Genomic DNA, 15323 nt, shown 5'->3' on the forward strand with positions numbered 1-15323 from the left:
TTTCATTGAGAAAATATGTACTAGCAGATTATTAGTATTAAGTACGCACTTGTGCACATTTTTGTACCAACAGAAAGAGCGCTGGTTTAGAATTTAAATTCCTTTTCTGCTTCATGGGAGCAGTGTTACTTTTGGTCAGGTTATATGCTGATCACATTTCCTGTTGCAAAATGCACGTACTGACGTCTCTTGCAGGATGGTTAGGTTTCAAGGAAATCATGTGTATATAAAGTTCCTGGGCCAGTAGTTAGCCTATTTTTGGCACTCAGTCATTGATCACAGTGATGGCCACAACTGTGATAATAAGTAGCAGAAGACATTGCTGCCCTTTAGCCACGCTGGTGACCGTGAAGTTAAGTGGTAGAGCCCTCCGCCTGCCCACGCGTCTGTCTTCTGATGTCCCAGTTGTCGGGGATGAAGCCTGACCGCTTTAAACATTAGGGATTTTTCTCATTGATCATTCGATCGTCATCCTAAGTGAGGCTTTCTAATTTTTAATGACTTTTTTTTTAAACGTACACTTAGAACACTTTTATGCCCTTGAAAAAACAAACAAAAAAACCCCAACCCTTCAAAGCTGGTCTGTGGTTTTCGAATAGTATATTGAATAGTAACCATCTCCCGGGGAACTGTTTATTGATCAGACACTGCCTAGTGGTCTAGCTTGCGGCTCCAAAGACGGTGTATAAGGTAGTCCCCTGAGGGGCACAGAGAAAAGAGTTGAATTTTAATATCTGGATTTTTCCTGTTACCTCTTACGCTATACATTTGTACAGGTGTGTACTCACGTCCTTAGATGAAGGTTTTGAAATGTGGCAACCACTGTTGTAGGTTCTAAGAGACCCTGATATGTCAGACATGTGCAGTTCTGCAGAAGGGCTGATGAAGAGCCTTGGCTCTTTTAAAGAGCCCTCATTTTAAAAAAGCACATAAGTGCGATCAGATGTTTTTCACCTGATAAAACTCATCTGAAAGAAGGTGAGGTGCTTTTGGAATCACATTTGTGGCGTGAACCGGAATTTCAGAAGTAACTGATCTTGCAGGAACTAGTCAAGAATGTTTCTTGGTGTCTTAAATGGGAAACGTGGGTGTGGTTGAGTTAGAGACCGCGCTCAGTTCCTGTCCCTTGTGGTCTGTTGGTTTTGCATCATTCATCACAACAAAGTGTTGTAGGCTTTGTAGGCTCTCCATTTAGAAGCACATATGTACATGGATTTATTTTTGGACCTAGGAGCTTGGGGATTGGAGTGCTGCATGTTCCTCACTCAGTGAGAATGCTCCCGAGTTTCTTGATCAGAGCTGCTGGGGCTCATGTCCCACTGTCAGAGGAATGTGCTCTGGAACACAGCCCGCCCAGCAGAGCTGCTGCTGGAGTGCATGGTCCACACTGGCCGTTTTCACGTGGTGGTTTGTGAAGGCCTGAGGTTCAGTCTCCTTTTCCTGTGCTGTGCTCCGGGGAGCGTTGTGTCTGCTTACAAGCTGTTGAGAAAGGGAAGTGAGCTGGAGCGCGTTCCGTTCCGTTCCGTGCCTCGGCTGCCGGCGGTGGAGAAGGGCTGGTTCTCTTCTTTCTCTCTCCCGCCCTCCCTTCTCTTGGTGCTCGTCACGGTGGGAGTAGCCACCTGTGTAGAAACTCATTTTTACAGGAACATGAGGAAACCTGAAGGGAGTTAAGCAACCCAGAGTTACTGAGTCATGTCCTGTGGTCCCCTTTGTCGTGAGAGTACTGGCAAGTCCTGGCCCCAGAGCAGCCAGGGCTTCTGAGTGACACTGGGCTGCACTGTAAACAAACCGGCTGAGCGTGAGAAAGCCTGCTCCCCTCTCTTTCCGGGTGGGTTTTTCTGCTTAACGAAAAGGAAGTGCCTTTGTGGCACGTGGCATTTTGAGACAGTTAATAAAAGGTGGTAAGTAGGTTTGTGTCAGGGTCCCAGGAGTTTTCTAGGTCCTGTGAGGAGGCATTCATGCTGTTGTCCGTGCTGTTGACGGCCGCAGAGAGCAAGTGAATGGCGTCTCAGTTCCTGCATTGAGTCCAGAAAGCCGTCTAGGGTCCTGCCCCAGGCTTTGGAGTCACCTGGCTTGGACTTTTGTCCATTACTTGCCTGTGTATTTATTCATTTTTTGTTCCTTTGTACTTATGCTCGGCGTTTACGGAACGCCTGTGCAGTTGCTGCTGTTTTATTTAACTCCGATGTTGGGGTGCTCAGGAATCACATGTGTGGCTCCAGCCACACAGGTCCTGTCGGTTTATCTCCACTGCGTGTTCAAGCGCGTTGTGCAGCAGATCGCCCTCTGACTACGGCTTTAGCCGCGCCCATCAGATTGTCCTATGTCCCTTTTCTTGTTTGCCAAAGAGATTTTCTGATCTCTCTTGAGGTTTTCTCTTTGTTGTTTTACTTCCAAATATCTGGAGGTTTCCCATCTATCTTCTTGTTACTATCTTCTGTTTACTATGATCTGCAGACATAGTTCATGTGATTTCAGTTCTTTTCAATTTGCTAAGGTTTGTTTTATGACAATCTTCTTGGTGATTGTTCAGAGTGTGGTTGACAAGAGCGTGTATTCTGCTGTTGTTGGATGGGGTGTTTGGTGGATGTCAGTTAGGTCAGGTTGGCGGTGGGGTTCTGTGTGTCCCCTGTCATGCTCTGTCCGTGACCAGGAGAGAGGCGAACTCTGTGTGTGATTGTGGGTTTATCTGCGTCTCCTTTCAGCCCTATCATTTTTGCTTCATTTAGTTTGGGACTCTTGTTAGTTTCACACAAATTTAGTTTCCCTGTTCAGTGTATTTATTGTTTTACAATAGCTCTTTGCGATTTCTAGAGCTTGCTCTCGTATTACAGCCTATTTGCTTTTCACATCAGCATTTCACCACTGCAAGTTATGTAGGAGCCTTGCTGCCACATACATCATTTGTCCTCCGTTCTTTGATGGAGGTTGCCACATTTCACATCTGTATCCATGGAAACCCCCATCAGATGTTTTATTATTGCCTTCATCCATCATTAACGTTTTAAAGATCCTAGGGGGAGAGGAGGAGTCTGGAAAATACTAGAGAAGTGGTACTTCCCCAGACACGTGCCAGTTCTCTTTCTTTTGTCCTTCATTCTTCAAGTTCCAGGTTTCTTTCTCGTGACCATTTACCTACTCTGTTGATCAGCTCACAGAACAGAATACCACTGGCTGTTTTATAGGCCTTACCTCCAAGTATAGTTACATGGGTGTTAGGGCTTCAACATAATAATTTCAAGCAGACCCAGTTCAGTCCCTAGCACCTTCTATCTGAAACACCTTATGGAGGATGCTTACAATAGCTGCCTTAAAAGTCTTTGGTAATTCCAATGTGCTGGCATCTCTAGGTTGGCTTCTGTTGATTGTCTTTCCCTTGATAAATGGTCAGTGCCTTCTCATTCTTTATATGTTTACTTGTATTCTGGATCCTTTTACCTGTTTATTCTACCAGCCTTGGGCATGGCTTCTGTCTCCACAGTCACTTTGTGGTCAGAGATGGATGCTGCATTTACAGACATCACGCCACGATTCAGATAGCAAAAATGAGAAGGGGAGATGTTGGACAAAAGATGCCTCTTCCAGAGGCTCTGCCCACTGACTTCTCTTAGTATGTCCCCAACCACTGCCGTCTGCAAGGGAGGCTGGGAGATGTAGTCTTCCAGTTGGCCTCAGTGCCCATTGTCTAACTGAGGGAGAAAACAAGAATGGGTATTGGGTAGACAACCAGAGTCTGCCACCCCATATGCTCTCCTTACCCTCATCAGACACTTTGGGGGAGCAAGTACTACCTAAGTGTGCTTTAGCCTGGTTTCTAGTTGGGTTTAATTTTCTATGTGATAAGCTTTTTTTGTGCCAGTGGTGCTAATTGCCAGTAGGGTTTTAGGTCTAATTTAAGGTTATCTATCCTATGCATACAAAGTCTTTAAATTCTGTTTTAGCTCAGCAAGACAATTTGTAGATGACAGGTTTCATCTGCCCTCTGGTCTGAAGTAGATTTTCTTTCCTAGCAAAATTGTGAAAATGTTTTGGTTCAGTATAGCAATTTATAGCATAAAATTTCTATAATTAACTTTAGGAATTTTTGTCTGAGCAAATGGCACATATAAGCTCCAGGCTTAAGTGTTTGATCTTACCTTTTTCTCTGAAGTCTTCTGAAATGGGATTTTTGAGTCTATCGGCAATTTTTCCCACAGATGCTGCCTACGCTATTAGTGATTTTCGCCACCAGCATTCATTTCTGGGCCATGCTCAGTTGCCTGTCTAGCCTAGGTTAAGTCATTTGCAAACACTGTGAGGAGGGGTGGTCAGTGTTTTCGTCTTAATGGAAAAATGAGCTCTTGTGCCCACCAGACTCTGCAATGTGACTGTTCAGGAGGACTCTAGTGGAGTCTGCAGACCCTCTGTACAGAGTCTCAGCCAGGGGTTGTGACTTAGGTTGGATGGACTGTATTTGATCTTGGCACTGGATACCTTTAAGCTCTGATTAGCTTGTGTGGAACTCACCTGCATGGGCTTAGATGGTTTATTAGGTAGAGACCTGTTAAGAAGATGGAAACCAGACTTAATTATTTTAAGGATTCAGTGTAGGAAAGTGGTGAAACTGGTGTTGGAGGATTGGAAGAGCAAGAAGGAAACAGCAAGGTAAAGCGGATGAGAACTACAGGAAGCAGCCCCACTGCTAGAGCTGAGGGTCCAGGGGAACGAGGCGGAGTTACTGACCTCTAGATCGGAAGGCTGGACCCCATGCAGCTGGAGCTCGGGTCTCTGAGGAGAGGGTAGCACCCAGCTGCCACAGGAGCTCAGAGGAGGGGCCCCATGGAGCTGGAGCTCACTCTGCAGAGGAGGGGGTGCAGGCTGGCTGTGCGTGAGGCTGGTTCCAGGAATGGGGAAGCCGAAGGTGGAACCATTCATCACTCCTGGGTGATTGTTGGCCGGGGTGACACAGCCAGGATGATGAGCCCACAGGAAGAATGGTGTCCCTGTGCTCCTTCTGCTGCTCGGTCTTCCTGCAGTGCCCACGCCATGGAGGCTCCCCGAGGTGGAGGACCAGGGTGCTTTATGTGCTCACAGCCCCAGCAGCCTAGAGTGTGGGATAGAGTGGTGCTGAGTTCCTGGCCTGGATGCTCTGCTTTGTGAGGAGGGGCAGTCCCTAAACTTATCTTTGAAACGTTCTGGGACAGACAGGGATTTAGCAGCCGGTTTGTTCTTGAAAATTAGTGGCTTGTTGGCCCTTTTGGTGTACCTGCTGCAGGTGACTTGGTGTCTTCTGAGGGGTAGGTTCTTAACATGAATGGGAGATATCCAGGCCTGGAGCTTGGAGTGTTTCTTCGAGAAGTTCTTAGATATAGGTCAAAGGAGCAGGGTTCCCCCAGGCTTTTTCTAGTTCTTCCTTTAAGTATTAAGTGTTCTTAAAAACTAACTAAAGACGAGGTTAGAGCAGGCCCAAAGACTGTTGGTGGTTTATGGGGAGAGCATAGGATGTTGAGTTACAGAATCCCAGGTTCAGATCACCTAGCTTGGTGACCTTGGCTAGTTTACTTAACTTCTTTTAACTCTGGCTTCCTCATCAGAAATAGACCAGTACTACTAGCCATCTCTAGTAGATGTTAAAAGGATTGAATTATTGAATCCTATATTAAATCAGTATAACTTGGTATTTATACATAATTACCTATAATCCCCAGGGCAGCCATGGGGAAACGACTCACAAATGCCTGGTGAAAGGAGTGACAAGGGAATGAAGGTGGCACACGGGTGTCTGTGACATGACAGAAGGTGGTCATGGAGGAGTCCGACGAAAGCCCGAAAGCCATGACCATGGCAGAGGCCCTTCCTTAGCCGTAATGACATTAAATGTGCAGAGTTAACTTCGCTAGTTTAAGAGGCAGTGACGGCGGAGTGGACGAAAAACATGATCCAACTGCATGTCTCTGAGAGACTCACTTCAGTTCAGAGACACAAATAGGTTGGAAGTAAGAGCTTTTCCATGCAGACAGTAACCAAAAGAAATTTGGGGTAGCACGGCAAATATCAGGCAGGATAGACTTGAAGAGTGGCTGTCGGGGGGTACCTGGGAGGCTCGGTCGGTTAAGCGTCCCGACTCTTGATCTCAGCTCGGAACTTCATTTCAGGGCCATGAGATGGAGCCCTGCGTTGAGCTCCCTGCTGGGCACGGAGCTGACTTTAAAAAAAAAAAAAAGATCCTTCAATCCATCAGTGCAGATGGACCCGTCAGTGCATCAGGAAGATGCCCGGCACATGGCGACACGAGGAAATGCCCTGCTGCCGTTCCGCTCTGACCCACGCCCTTGTCCACCCACAAACTAAATCTGGTTCACGTGCTACTTGTGTCTGGTGACCCAGCAGGGACGCCCTTCTTTCTCAGAGTGCAGGAGGCCGTTTGCAGGAGGCGTTTCAAAATTCTAGGCTAAAAGCCCGCTGTCACCTGATGTTGAATTTCTCTCTGCCACGCAGGTACGAAGACGCACTAGTCCTTTTGCTCACGGAGGTGTTGAATCGAATCCAGTTCAGATACAACCAGGCCCAGCTGGAGGAGCTGGATGACGAGACTCTGGATGACGATGTAAGCCGCGCGTCCTCACCGGCCTTAGTCGCCGTCGCTTCTGGCGTGAGGCCAGACAGACTGGGAGCCTGTAAGCTCGCTGCTCTGGGGCCAGAATAGTCTCACAGGTTGACTTGTGCCTTCGAACTTTCCAGCTGACCTTGAGCTGTGCAGGGCTTAGGGGCACTGACCACACGCACAGTCAGAAATCTGAGTACAACTTAGGACTCCCCCAGAGTTAACTGCTGATAACCTGACTGTTCAATGAAAGTCTTACAAACAAATGGTTGATTAACACGTGTTTTGTATTTTACTGTATTCTTACAATAAAGTAAGCTAGACCAAAGAAAATGTTACTAAGAAAATCGTAAGAGAAGGGCGCCTGGGGGGCTCAGTCATGAAGTGGCTGCCTCCGGCTCAGGTCGTGACCTCAGGGTCCTGGGATCGAGCCCCGCATCAGGCTCCCTGCTCGGCGGAGGCTGCTTCTCCCTCCCCTGTTTGTATCTCCTCTCCTGTTGTCTCTCTCTCTCTCTGTCAAATAAATAAATAAAATCTTAAAAAAAAAATTCGTAAGAGAAAATGAATTTCTAGTACCGTACTGTGTTTATTGAAAAAAATCCCACATAAGTGGACCCGCGCAGTTCAGACCCCTGTTGTTCAAGGGTCAGCTGTATATCCTATTCGTTTTTTGGGGTTCCGTAATTGTAAAAGGAAGTTGGCGGCATGTTTATCTGTATGGACTAGAGATAGAAGCCGAGAAGCCATATGCACAGTGAGAAGGGGTTTAGTAAGGGCTCTGGATTCCTCGTTCCCCTGCCTCACCTCCGCACCTCTGCCCCCCACTTTGGGCAACAAACAAAAGCCAGCTGGATGCAGGTGGGAATAAAGCACGACTTAAACGGCAAGCCTAGAACGAAAGGAAGTCTCTTCTGAGTGTATTTTGTAAATCTATGTCTTTTTTTTTTTTTAAAGATTTTATTTATTTATTTGACAGACAGAGATCACAAGTAGGCAGAGGCAGGCAGAGAGAGAGGAGGAAGCAGGCTCCCCGCCGAGCAGAGAGCCCGATGCGGGGCTCGATCCCAGGACCCTGAGATCATGACCTGAGCCAAAGGCAGCGGCTTAACCCACTGAGCCACCCAGGCGCCCCTGTAAATCCGTGTCTTAAAGTCAGTCTTGACTTTATTGATGCTGGTGTGCCCATCCAAGAATATGGGTCGAAGGACACAATTCCCTTGTTCCTTTTTCTTACCCACCATGCACTTCAGAATTTTCAGGTCACTGATATGCCTTTCCAAATAACAGTGACAGTGACATGGTGAGACCTTGAGGGGTGGCCATGTTTGGTTTAGAAAGAGCCTTGTACTTGGAGCCCAAAGGCCCTGGACCCCAAGGACGTGGAAGTCTAGGCCTTTCATTTCTCTGAGCCTTAATTTGCTCCTCTCCCGAAAGGGGAGCACCGTGTCCGACAGGTACATGAAGGTAGCTTTGGAGGGACTGGCTACATGCCTGGCACATTGTGTGTGTGTGTGTGTGTGTGTGGTAAATGTGAGCCTCACGTCTTGTTAACCGTATGATTTCACACAGTACTTCTCGGGGTTGAGCAGGGGTGAGAATCACTGGGACAGCTTGGTAAGCAGACTTTGATTTGGGGGTGGGCCACAGAGCCTGCGAGAGATGCTGCCTTGCCTGCAGGCGATACTTTGAGTGGCACTGATGTGGTCCGTTGTACTGACAGGAGGTAGTCAGGGTTACCTTCTCAGAAGGTGACGAATGCGTGAACACTTCTATAGCTGGGGTGTCATAAGGGGGGCTCAAGCACTTCACAAGTGGCTTTTTGAAGTCTGTATTCCTTTGACCATAGGGGAAAAATTAGGCCATTCTCTGTGGGTCATGTGCTTTCTGAGGAAATAGCTTTTTATGACGTTAATTCATTGGATTAAAAAAAAATACTCTAGGTTGATCTTTTTATTTTTTTAATTTTTAAAAAGATTATTTATTTATTTATTTGACAGAGAGAGATCACAGGTAGGCAGAGAGGCAGGCAGAGAGAGAGGAGGAAGCAGGCTCCCCACCCAGCAGAGAGCCCGATGCGGGGCTCCATCCCAGGATCCTGAGATCATGACCTGAGCTGAAGGCAGAGGCTTAATCCACTGAGCCACCCAGGCGCCCCTCTAGGTTGTTCTTTTTCAAGTACTGAGTAACCCAGTTCCATCATTTGCCATTTCTTCAAGATTTTCTGTGTGAGAGTGGACTTGAGGTTGCAGATGAAGGGGCAGGGGAGATGTCAAGACTCTGCCTTCCCAGGAGAGCTGATCCTTCTCTGTTTCCCCCGCAGCAGCAGACGGAGTGGCAGCGCTACCTGCGCCAGAGCTTGGAGGTGGTGGCCAAAGTGATGGAGCTCCTTCCCACGCACGCCTTCTCAACACTGGTAACTCACCTCTCGGAGGGGGATGAGGAGCCTAAGGTTTTTCCCTGCACATGTAGCATGAGTAGTAAGCTTTTTTGCTCACTGATACTTTTGTGTGTGTGTATAGTATATATATACACACATATGTGCGTGTGTGTGTGTGTATATATATATATATATTTTAAAATTTTACTTATTTATTTTTAAAAGAACATAATAATTACAATAACTAACCCTGAAGTTTAACAAATGTTAACATTTCCCCCAAATATTTTTAAATCAACTTTCGAAAGTACTGTTTTTCTTTCCTGAACTCTTGGCTGTAATAGCAGTTTTCCTAATGCCTGCCTTCAGGCCTGCATCAGTAACTCAGAAATGGCCAGGCCCCGTAGAGGACTTACAAAGATTACGTTGCTGGAAAGTGAGCCTTTGTAAAGCTCATCGCTAGCACTCTGCCTCTGTTTATGTGCTAGGCTCTTGGGCATAAGGACTGCTTTCATTCACTAAGTGATGCTTATTATTTGGGGAGATTTCCCTAAGCCTTCAAAGGGCGAGGTGAGCTGGGGGGCTTGTGTTGTGTTTTCCAGCTGCCTTGCATAGGGACCTGTCACATTAAAAGTCTGATCTTTTATCTAAATGGTGTGTTAGCAGCTTTAGAGAGAAAAGATAGAGCGTTGGCTATGAAGGTCCTGTGTACTAAATGACTAAGGGAATCTGACTTCCAGAAAATTTGGCCTGTCTTTTCACTTTGTTATGCACTTTAATAAGGCATATCTGGTAGTTCTTTCCAGAACAGTTTCCCTTGGAATTGAAGGGAGATAGATAGGCCCTGTCCCTGAGCTCTAGAAGGTCTAGACCATTTGGGGTTTGACGTCCTCTTTTAGGAACATGACAGTTCTGATAGTCCTACCCAGCATCCACTGCTTTGTTAGAAAAAGAGTATGGAACTGATAATGTTGTTTTCTTTCTTACTCCAACCGTTAGTTGGCGGTGTGAATTGTAGAAGTTGTTGAGGGCAGGGCACCGAATGGAGACACTTCTGCTTAGCTGCCTGTAAAAGTTCCCAGAGAAGTTTCTTTTATCTGATGCCCACCCCCCCATGGATACTTATAATGTTTTAATGTTAAAAATGCTGTTAAAATTTGCGTTTATGTTTTTTTTTTTTTTTTTTAATCTTTGTTTCTTTGTTTTCAGTTCCCAGTTCTTCAGGACAATTTAGAAGTTTATCTGGGGTTACAGCAGTTTATAGTTACTTCAGGGTCAGGTAAACTGGTTTTTATTTTCTCACTTTAACCAACATTAAAAAAATATCGGGCTGATACTTAGTTATTGCCGTCTTTGCTGTTGGAACATGATTTCTCTACCGCCACTTCCCTGTGGCTCTGTCTCTCCTCACTTCTGCACAGGGAAGACTTTTCTAAAGAATCGTAATAAAAAGGGCCTGTGGGGAGGCAGAAGGTGAGGCTCCTTTGGACAGGGCCTTCTGGAGAGCTGTTGGGGGGGGCAGCTAATGGGAGCAAAGGGGGAGAACTTTGAAGAGAAAAAACCACAAAAACATAAAAAGCCCAGCACTTAGAATATTCCCTTAGGTCTTTTCAGCCAGCACGTGTGCTAGGGGAAATGGCCTTGGGCTTCCCTGCCCTGTGCTCTTTGTTCTTGGGTGTTTGGAAGCAGGACGCGGGAGCGGCTCCAGAGCAGGCGGACTCATGTAGAACAGGCCGACAGCTAGCGATCGGCAGCTCCGGCAGCTCCGGCAGCTCCGGCAGCTCCGATCGGCAGCTCTCCTCCGGTCAGTGGCCACGGGAGGCCGGGCCATAGCTGGGTTGAAAGACTTGGGGTGGCCCTTTGTTGGCCATGCCTGCTTGGGGTTTCTTCTTGGCATTTTGGGGTTATTTTGTCGGTGACAACAATAGCTTCCATTTGTCAGATGCGCATTACCTGCCTGGCCCTTCAGTATTCGCCTACACTCCTTACCTCCCTCACCTGTCCCGCAGCTGGGAGGGTTAGCGCCAGTTGCTTCTTTTTCACGGAACGGGAAATTAATGTCCGGAGATGTTTCTTTGTCCCAAGATGGTGTCACAGGGAATGATTGAAAAGTTGAATTAAGTCCAACCTGACTTCTGTTTTGCTAGCCAAAACCATCAGAAACCCCAGCAACTTACCCTTGTGCTTGCAGATGCACCTGTGCTCACCCCAGCCCCCCAGCCCCCCAGCCCCTCCTGTCTCTGCCGGTGGCTTCACACTGCTCCTCTTCAGTGTTTCCCCTCTGGGAGTTGTGCCCAGCCCTGGCCTCCGGTCCCTCTGCTGTGTAACTGTTGTCTCAGCCTGGCACAGAGCCGCCCAGGGTAGAGACCATCTCCTGGACGAGCTTGTTATTCATGGCAGGACCTCCAGGAGAGGCTCTTTCTGAGGCTGCCCTTGGTGGCCTGTGACGGTTTGTTTCCATGACTGGATTAGCTTCTAAATAACCCACTGGGCCCCAGGAGGTCGATGGGACTTGGCATGCCCCAAAGTTTGTAGATCGGCTAAGAGCAACTTAGAACTTTAAAAAGACCACTTTCAAAGCAAACGTGCCTGTAGAATATGCTGTCAACATTAACGAAAATCCTTTTGACTGTGTCCCAATGCTACCGATGTTTCTAGCATCCATTCTTGGGGAGAAGTTGTGCCCCGGTGGTCTCTTCCTCAGGGCCACTCATCAAATGAGAATGTACTCGGCATCCTCGAGGCATTGTTCTGGATCATTAGAAAGGCTGAGCACGCACTCCCTCCTTCCCTGCATGGACCCCGTGTTCCTTTTCGAGCGTGTTGCTGCCTCTACGTTGCATTGAGTCTGTCTTCGGACAAAAGTCTGAGTGACTTTTAGGTCCTTTTTCTGAGACATACTGATAACTTCTCATCCGAGAAGGATAATCTGTTTTACTTTTCCCTACGTGCAATATCACGTACCTGTTCTCATCGAAAGCCCTTTGCTGGCAATTTCACAGTGTGCTTGGCTTTTCCAGATTGTAAATCTCACCCCTAGCGCTGATCCTTGGTGCACACTCCAGGGGCAAGAACCTCTCAGGCCAAAAAAATACTTCCCATTTTAAAACAAGTTCTCTTATCCACGACGAAGCATTCCCCCACCCCGTGGTGGCTCCCAAGCCAAGTTTCCAATGCAAGGCCTGTTAAAAGAATGGAAACTCTGAGTACATTTTGCTCCCTGGTCCCATGGCCATGCACCCTCTGACATAACCCCCGTGCTGTGTCAGCAGCCTTGCCACCTCTTCCCAGAGACCGTGGGTCTTCTCTGACAGGGTGAGCCCGCCGTTCCTGTGTGCGGCTTCCCACCAGCCTTTCATTGTTTGGTCTCTGGAGTCTGTACCCATGGGAGTCTTCCTGTCGACTCTTGCTGGTCTTCGGCCTCCACATCTGTGGCCAGGTCCGAGGCACGACATGTTGCTGCGTGGCACCTCAGCGGCTGTGCGCCCCTCTAGCCCCCGGGAGTTCGCTTTGCTCCTGTGGGTCTTTCCCACCATTTGTGGGTGGAGAGGTCCTGTCCCTGGTGCTTGTGTCTCTAAACATTCTGTGCTCTGCTCGGGTGTGTTTACGACCTACTTGCTCTCTCTGAGTGGAGTTCCTCGAATGCTTTTCACCCCTGCCTCCCCAGCCCCCGACAAAGAGAAGGTGGAGTTCTGTTTAACATTGAGGTGTGATTTGCCAGGAAGCTGTCCTTTGGACGTGGTGAAGAGTGCATCTCGACAGCTTCAGGGTAACTTGCTTTAGGGGAGAGGATTTTCTCTTTTGAAAACCTCTGTGTAGCAGAGGGTCCCCCTTTGTGGGTGTTCTTTGCTGCAGGAGGACATGAAAGCCTTAGCCCAACAGAAGATGTGGGTAGTTGGGAACAGCTTCCTTGGTGGACACTCAGGCCTGCCCCTCGAGTTGAGGTTGGCTCCTTGCCGTGTTTTGTGCCTCCGGTGGTTCGAGGGTTCTGGGTTTGGAGGTGGGGGCGACGACTTTGCTTTGGGTACTTCCTGCCTGTGCACGTGTCTGCCTCGGCAGACAGCGGGACGGAAGCAGCTACAGTTTGCAGTACCGTGAGCCTTACATGGCACATGCGTATTCAGTTGAATTGTGTGGAATCGCAGTGTTGGCCGGTCAGAAGTGGTCAAACATCAGCAGTTTCTCGTGCTTCAGACTAATAGTCTGACATCACGGCCGTCCCCATCTGTTTCTACCCTAAGTACTGCTCTTTGACCGATTCGGGGTGGGTTGGAGGGGGCGGCTCAGGATGGCAGGGATTCTCAGCAGCAGGGGACCCGGGAAGTGAAGGGACCCAGGGCTGCATTTCCGCCGAGGGGAGAAGCCTCGCCTCTTCCCTAGACTGGCGTGGGTCAGCAGGCCGTGGCTGGGTTTGTGTTCTGCCCTCGGCGGGGGGACCGCTCATGATCCTAAGGAACTGGGGAGACACTCCCTCCCTCAGTGTTTCCGACCGAGCTGACTGAGGAGGGAAAACTCCCTGGAGGGGCGTCGGGGAGGAGGCCCTGCCTCAGGGGCAGTCGTGTGGGTGCAGGGGTGGGGGCGGGGTGCAGGCCGCTTAGGATGACTGCTGAGAGCCCACTCCCGTGGAAGCCCGACGTAGGGTGGTATTCTGGCTCGGTTTTTAAAAGGGAAACATTTTGTGTAACCGCTCTTCAAGCACCTAGTTCTTCGGTCAACCCAAGGGTCGCCGCTGTAGGGTCCGGTGTGGTGCGTTGAGCGCCGTGGGCAGGGTGCGGCCTGCTGGGCCCGGGGGCGGGGAGGGCGCAGACTCAGGCTGGCCGCCCTGCTCTGGGAAGAGACGCCAGCCTCTCTCCTCGGCCCATGTGACCACCACACCCTGTTCTGGGTAGAGTCTTCTTCAGGTTTTCTTCCCACAGCCCTAAAGCTTGCTCGGTGTCAGAGGAACAACAGGTTGATATGGAGCTGTAGCCCTGAAAATCCTTGACGTTCAGAAGGTGCACAGTTGTGGTGTTTTGTTAGCTGGGAGCGGAGGAGAGGCAGCGTTCTCTCCACAGGACCAAAATCCCTCCTGGTTCTGTCCGCTCGTGGGCTCATCTGGCTGGCACTGCCGGCAGGGCCGCCTGCGCTGGGAATCCGGACTGGTGTTTATTCCCCGAGGCACTGCTCCCTGTGCAGGGTGGAGGGTGGAGGAGCAGGCCCCTGCGGGGGGGCAGAAGCTGGCCTGGGTCCTCCCCTGCATCGCCCCTTCCTTTGGTCCTCTTGCTCCCTGGAATGTGGTCCACACTCGGGGGCTGTCCCAGGCTGTGCTCCAAGCCTCAGCACTCGGAAGTCCGCGTAGGGTCTGAGGCCTCCGACTTGCTGCTTCCTGGCACCTTCTGAGGTGTTCAGGCTTGCTGTTTGCGGCCTCACAGTGCCTGTCCACAGTGGCCTTTGAATAACAAGGGAACATTCCCGGGGCCGAGGGCTGCATGAGGAACTCAAGCACCTGACACACCTGGTCCGACTCGGTTTGCTCTGTGCTCGGTCGCATCTCATTCAGTCACTCGTTGCGGTTGCCTCTTCTCTACCTGGCACCGTGCCAGCTCCTGGCCACGGCCCTTGTCCTTGTGGAAGTTCGTGGTCTGTGAGGAGACGTGTGGCTCCTTAGTGTATCTCCGTGTGTGCGCCGAGATGCCCTGGCGGGGAATGCAGGCCGGGAGGGAAGCCCGTTCCTTCCGCTGGGCAGTGCAGAGAGAGGGCAGGCCTCCCAGAAGGGCCTTGGGGGAGTCTGGAGAGTGGGGAGAGCACGCAAGGCAGGAGGGACCAGGCATGCTGGGGGCTGTCCAAGCGGGGACCTCAGGCACCCGGGGTTCCCGGGGGGTCCAGGTGGGAAATGGGAATGGCAGGAGGCAGTGAGAGCCCTGGGGTGGATGCTGGGGGTTCAGGTTCTCCCACGGAGCCGGGACGGAGCCTCAGGAGGTTTGGCACCGTGCTCACGGGGAGCTGTGTGCTCAGGCCTGGGTTCTGGGAAGATGTTTGGGGAATGCTGCAGGAGGGGGTCGCCTTTAGCCAGTTCTTGTCTCCTCACAGAGAGGAAACGCCTGCCATGGCAGCGAGAGGGGCTGGTATTTGGGGAGCGCTGGCAGTGCAGGTACCCGCCGTCCCGCGGCGCAGAACTTGATCCAGTGCAGAGTGAGCTCTCCCCGCCCAGCAGTGCTCACTGTCCTTTGTGGACCGTTGTGAGGAGGGGTCTGCAGGGCGAGGAGGTGTCTGAATAGCAAGTATTTTTGTCCCTCACCTTCGTGCCTTTATCACTCAGCGTGAAGAAATTATATCGAAAAGAAAGTTTCAGGTCTTAGAAAACCACATGCTCTTTGTTATATA

The 15323-nt window shown here is 49.7% G+C and overlaps 1 protein-coding gene across 4 annotated transcripts in view; it reads left to right on the forward strand.

The window, feature by feature from the left end:
- The window catches only part of XPO6 (exportin 6), a 98033-nt gene that overhangs the window by 60860 nt on the left and 21850 nt on the right, over positions 1-15323 (forward strand). For 2 of the 4 annotated variants that reach the window (XM_045072504.1, XM_045072503.1), the window contains 3 exons: positions 6478-6586; positions 8904-8996; positions 10170-10239. In XM_045072504.1, coding sequence (XP_044928439.1) covers positions 6478-6586; positions 8904-8996; positions 10170-10239 — 272 coding nt within the window. Of the gene's footprint in view, positions 1-6477; positions 6657-8903; positions 8997-10169; positions 10240-15323 lie in introns of all 4 variants that reach the window. The other 2 variants (XM_004774003.1, XM_045072502.1) reach the window with 2 other exon arrangements.

The sequence above is a fragment of the Mustela putorius genome, unplaced genomic scaffold (genome assembly GCF_011764305.1).
Source record: "Mustela putorius furo isolate JIRA1106 unplaced genomic scaffold, ASM1176430v1.1 tig00004039_pilon_pilon_pilon, whole genome shotgun sequence".
Taxonomy (NCBI): Eukaryota; Metazoa; Chordata; class Mammalia; order Carnivora; family Mustelidae; genus Mustela; species Mustela putorius.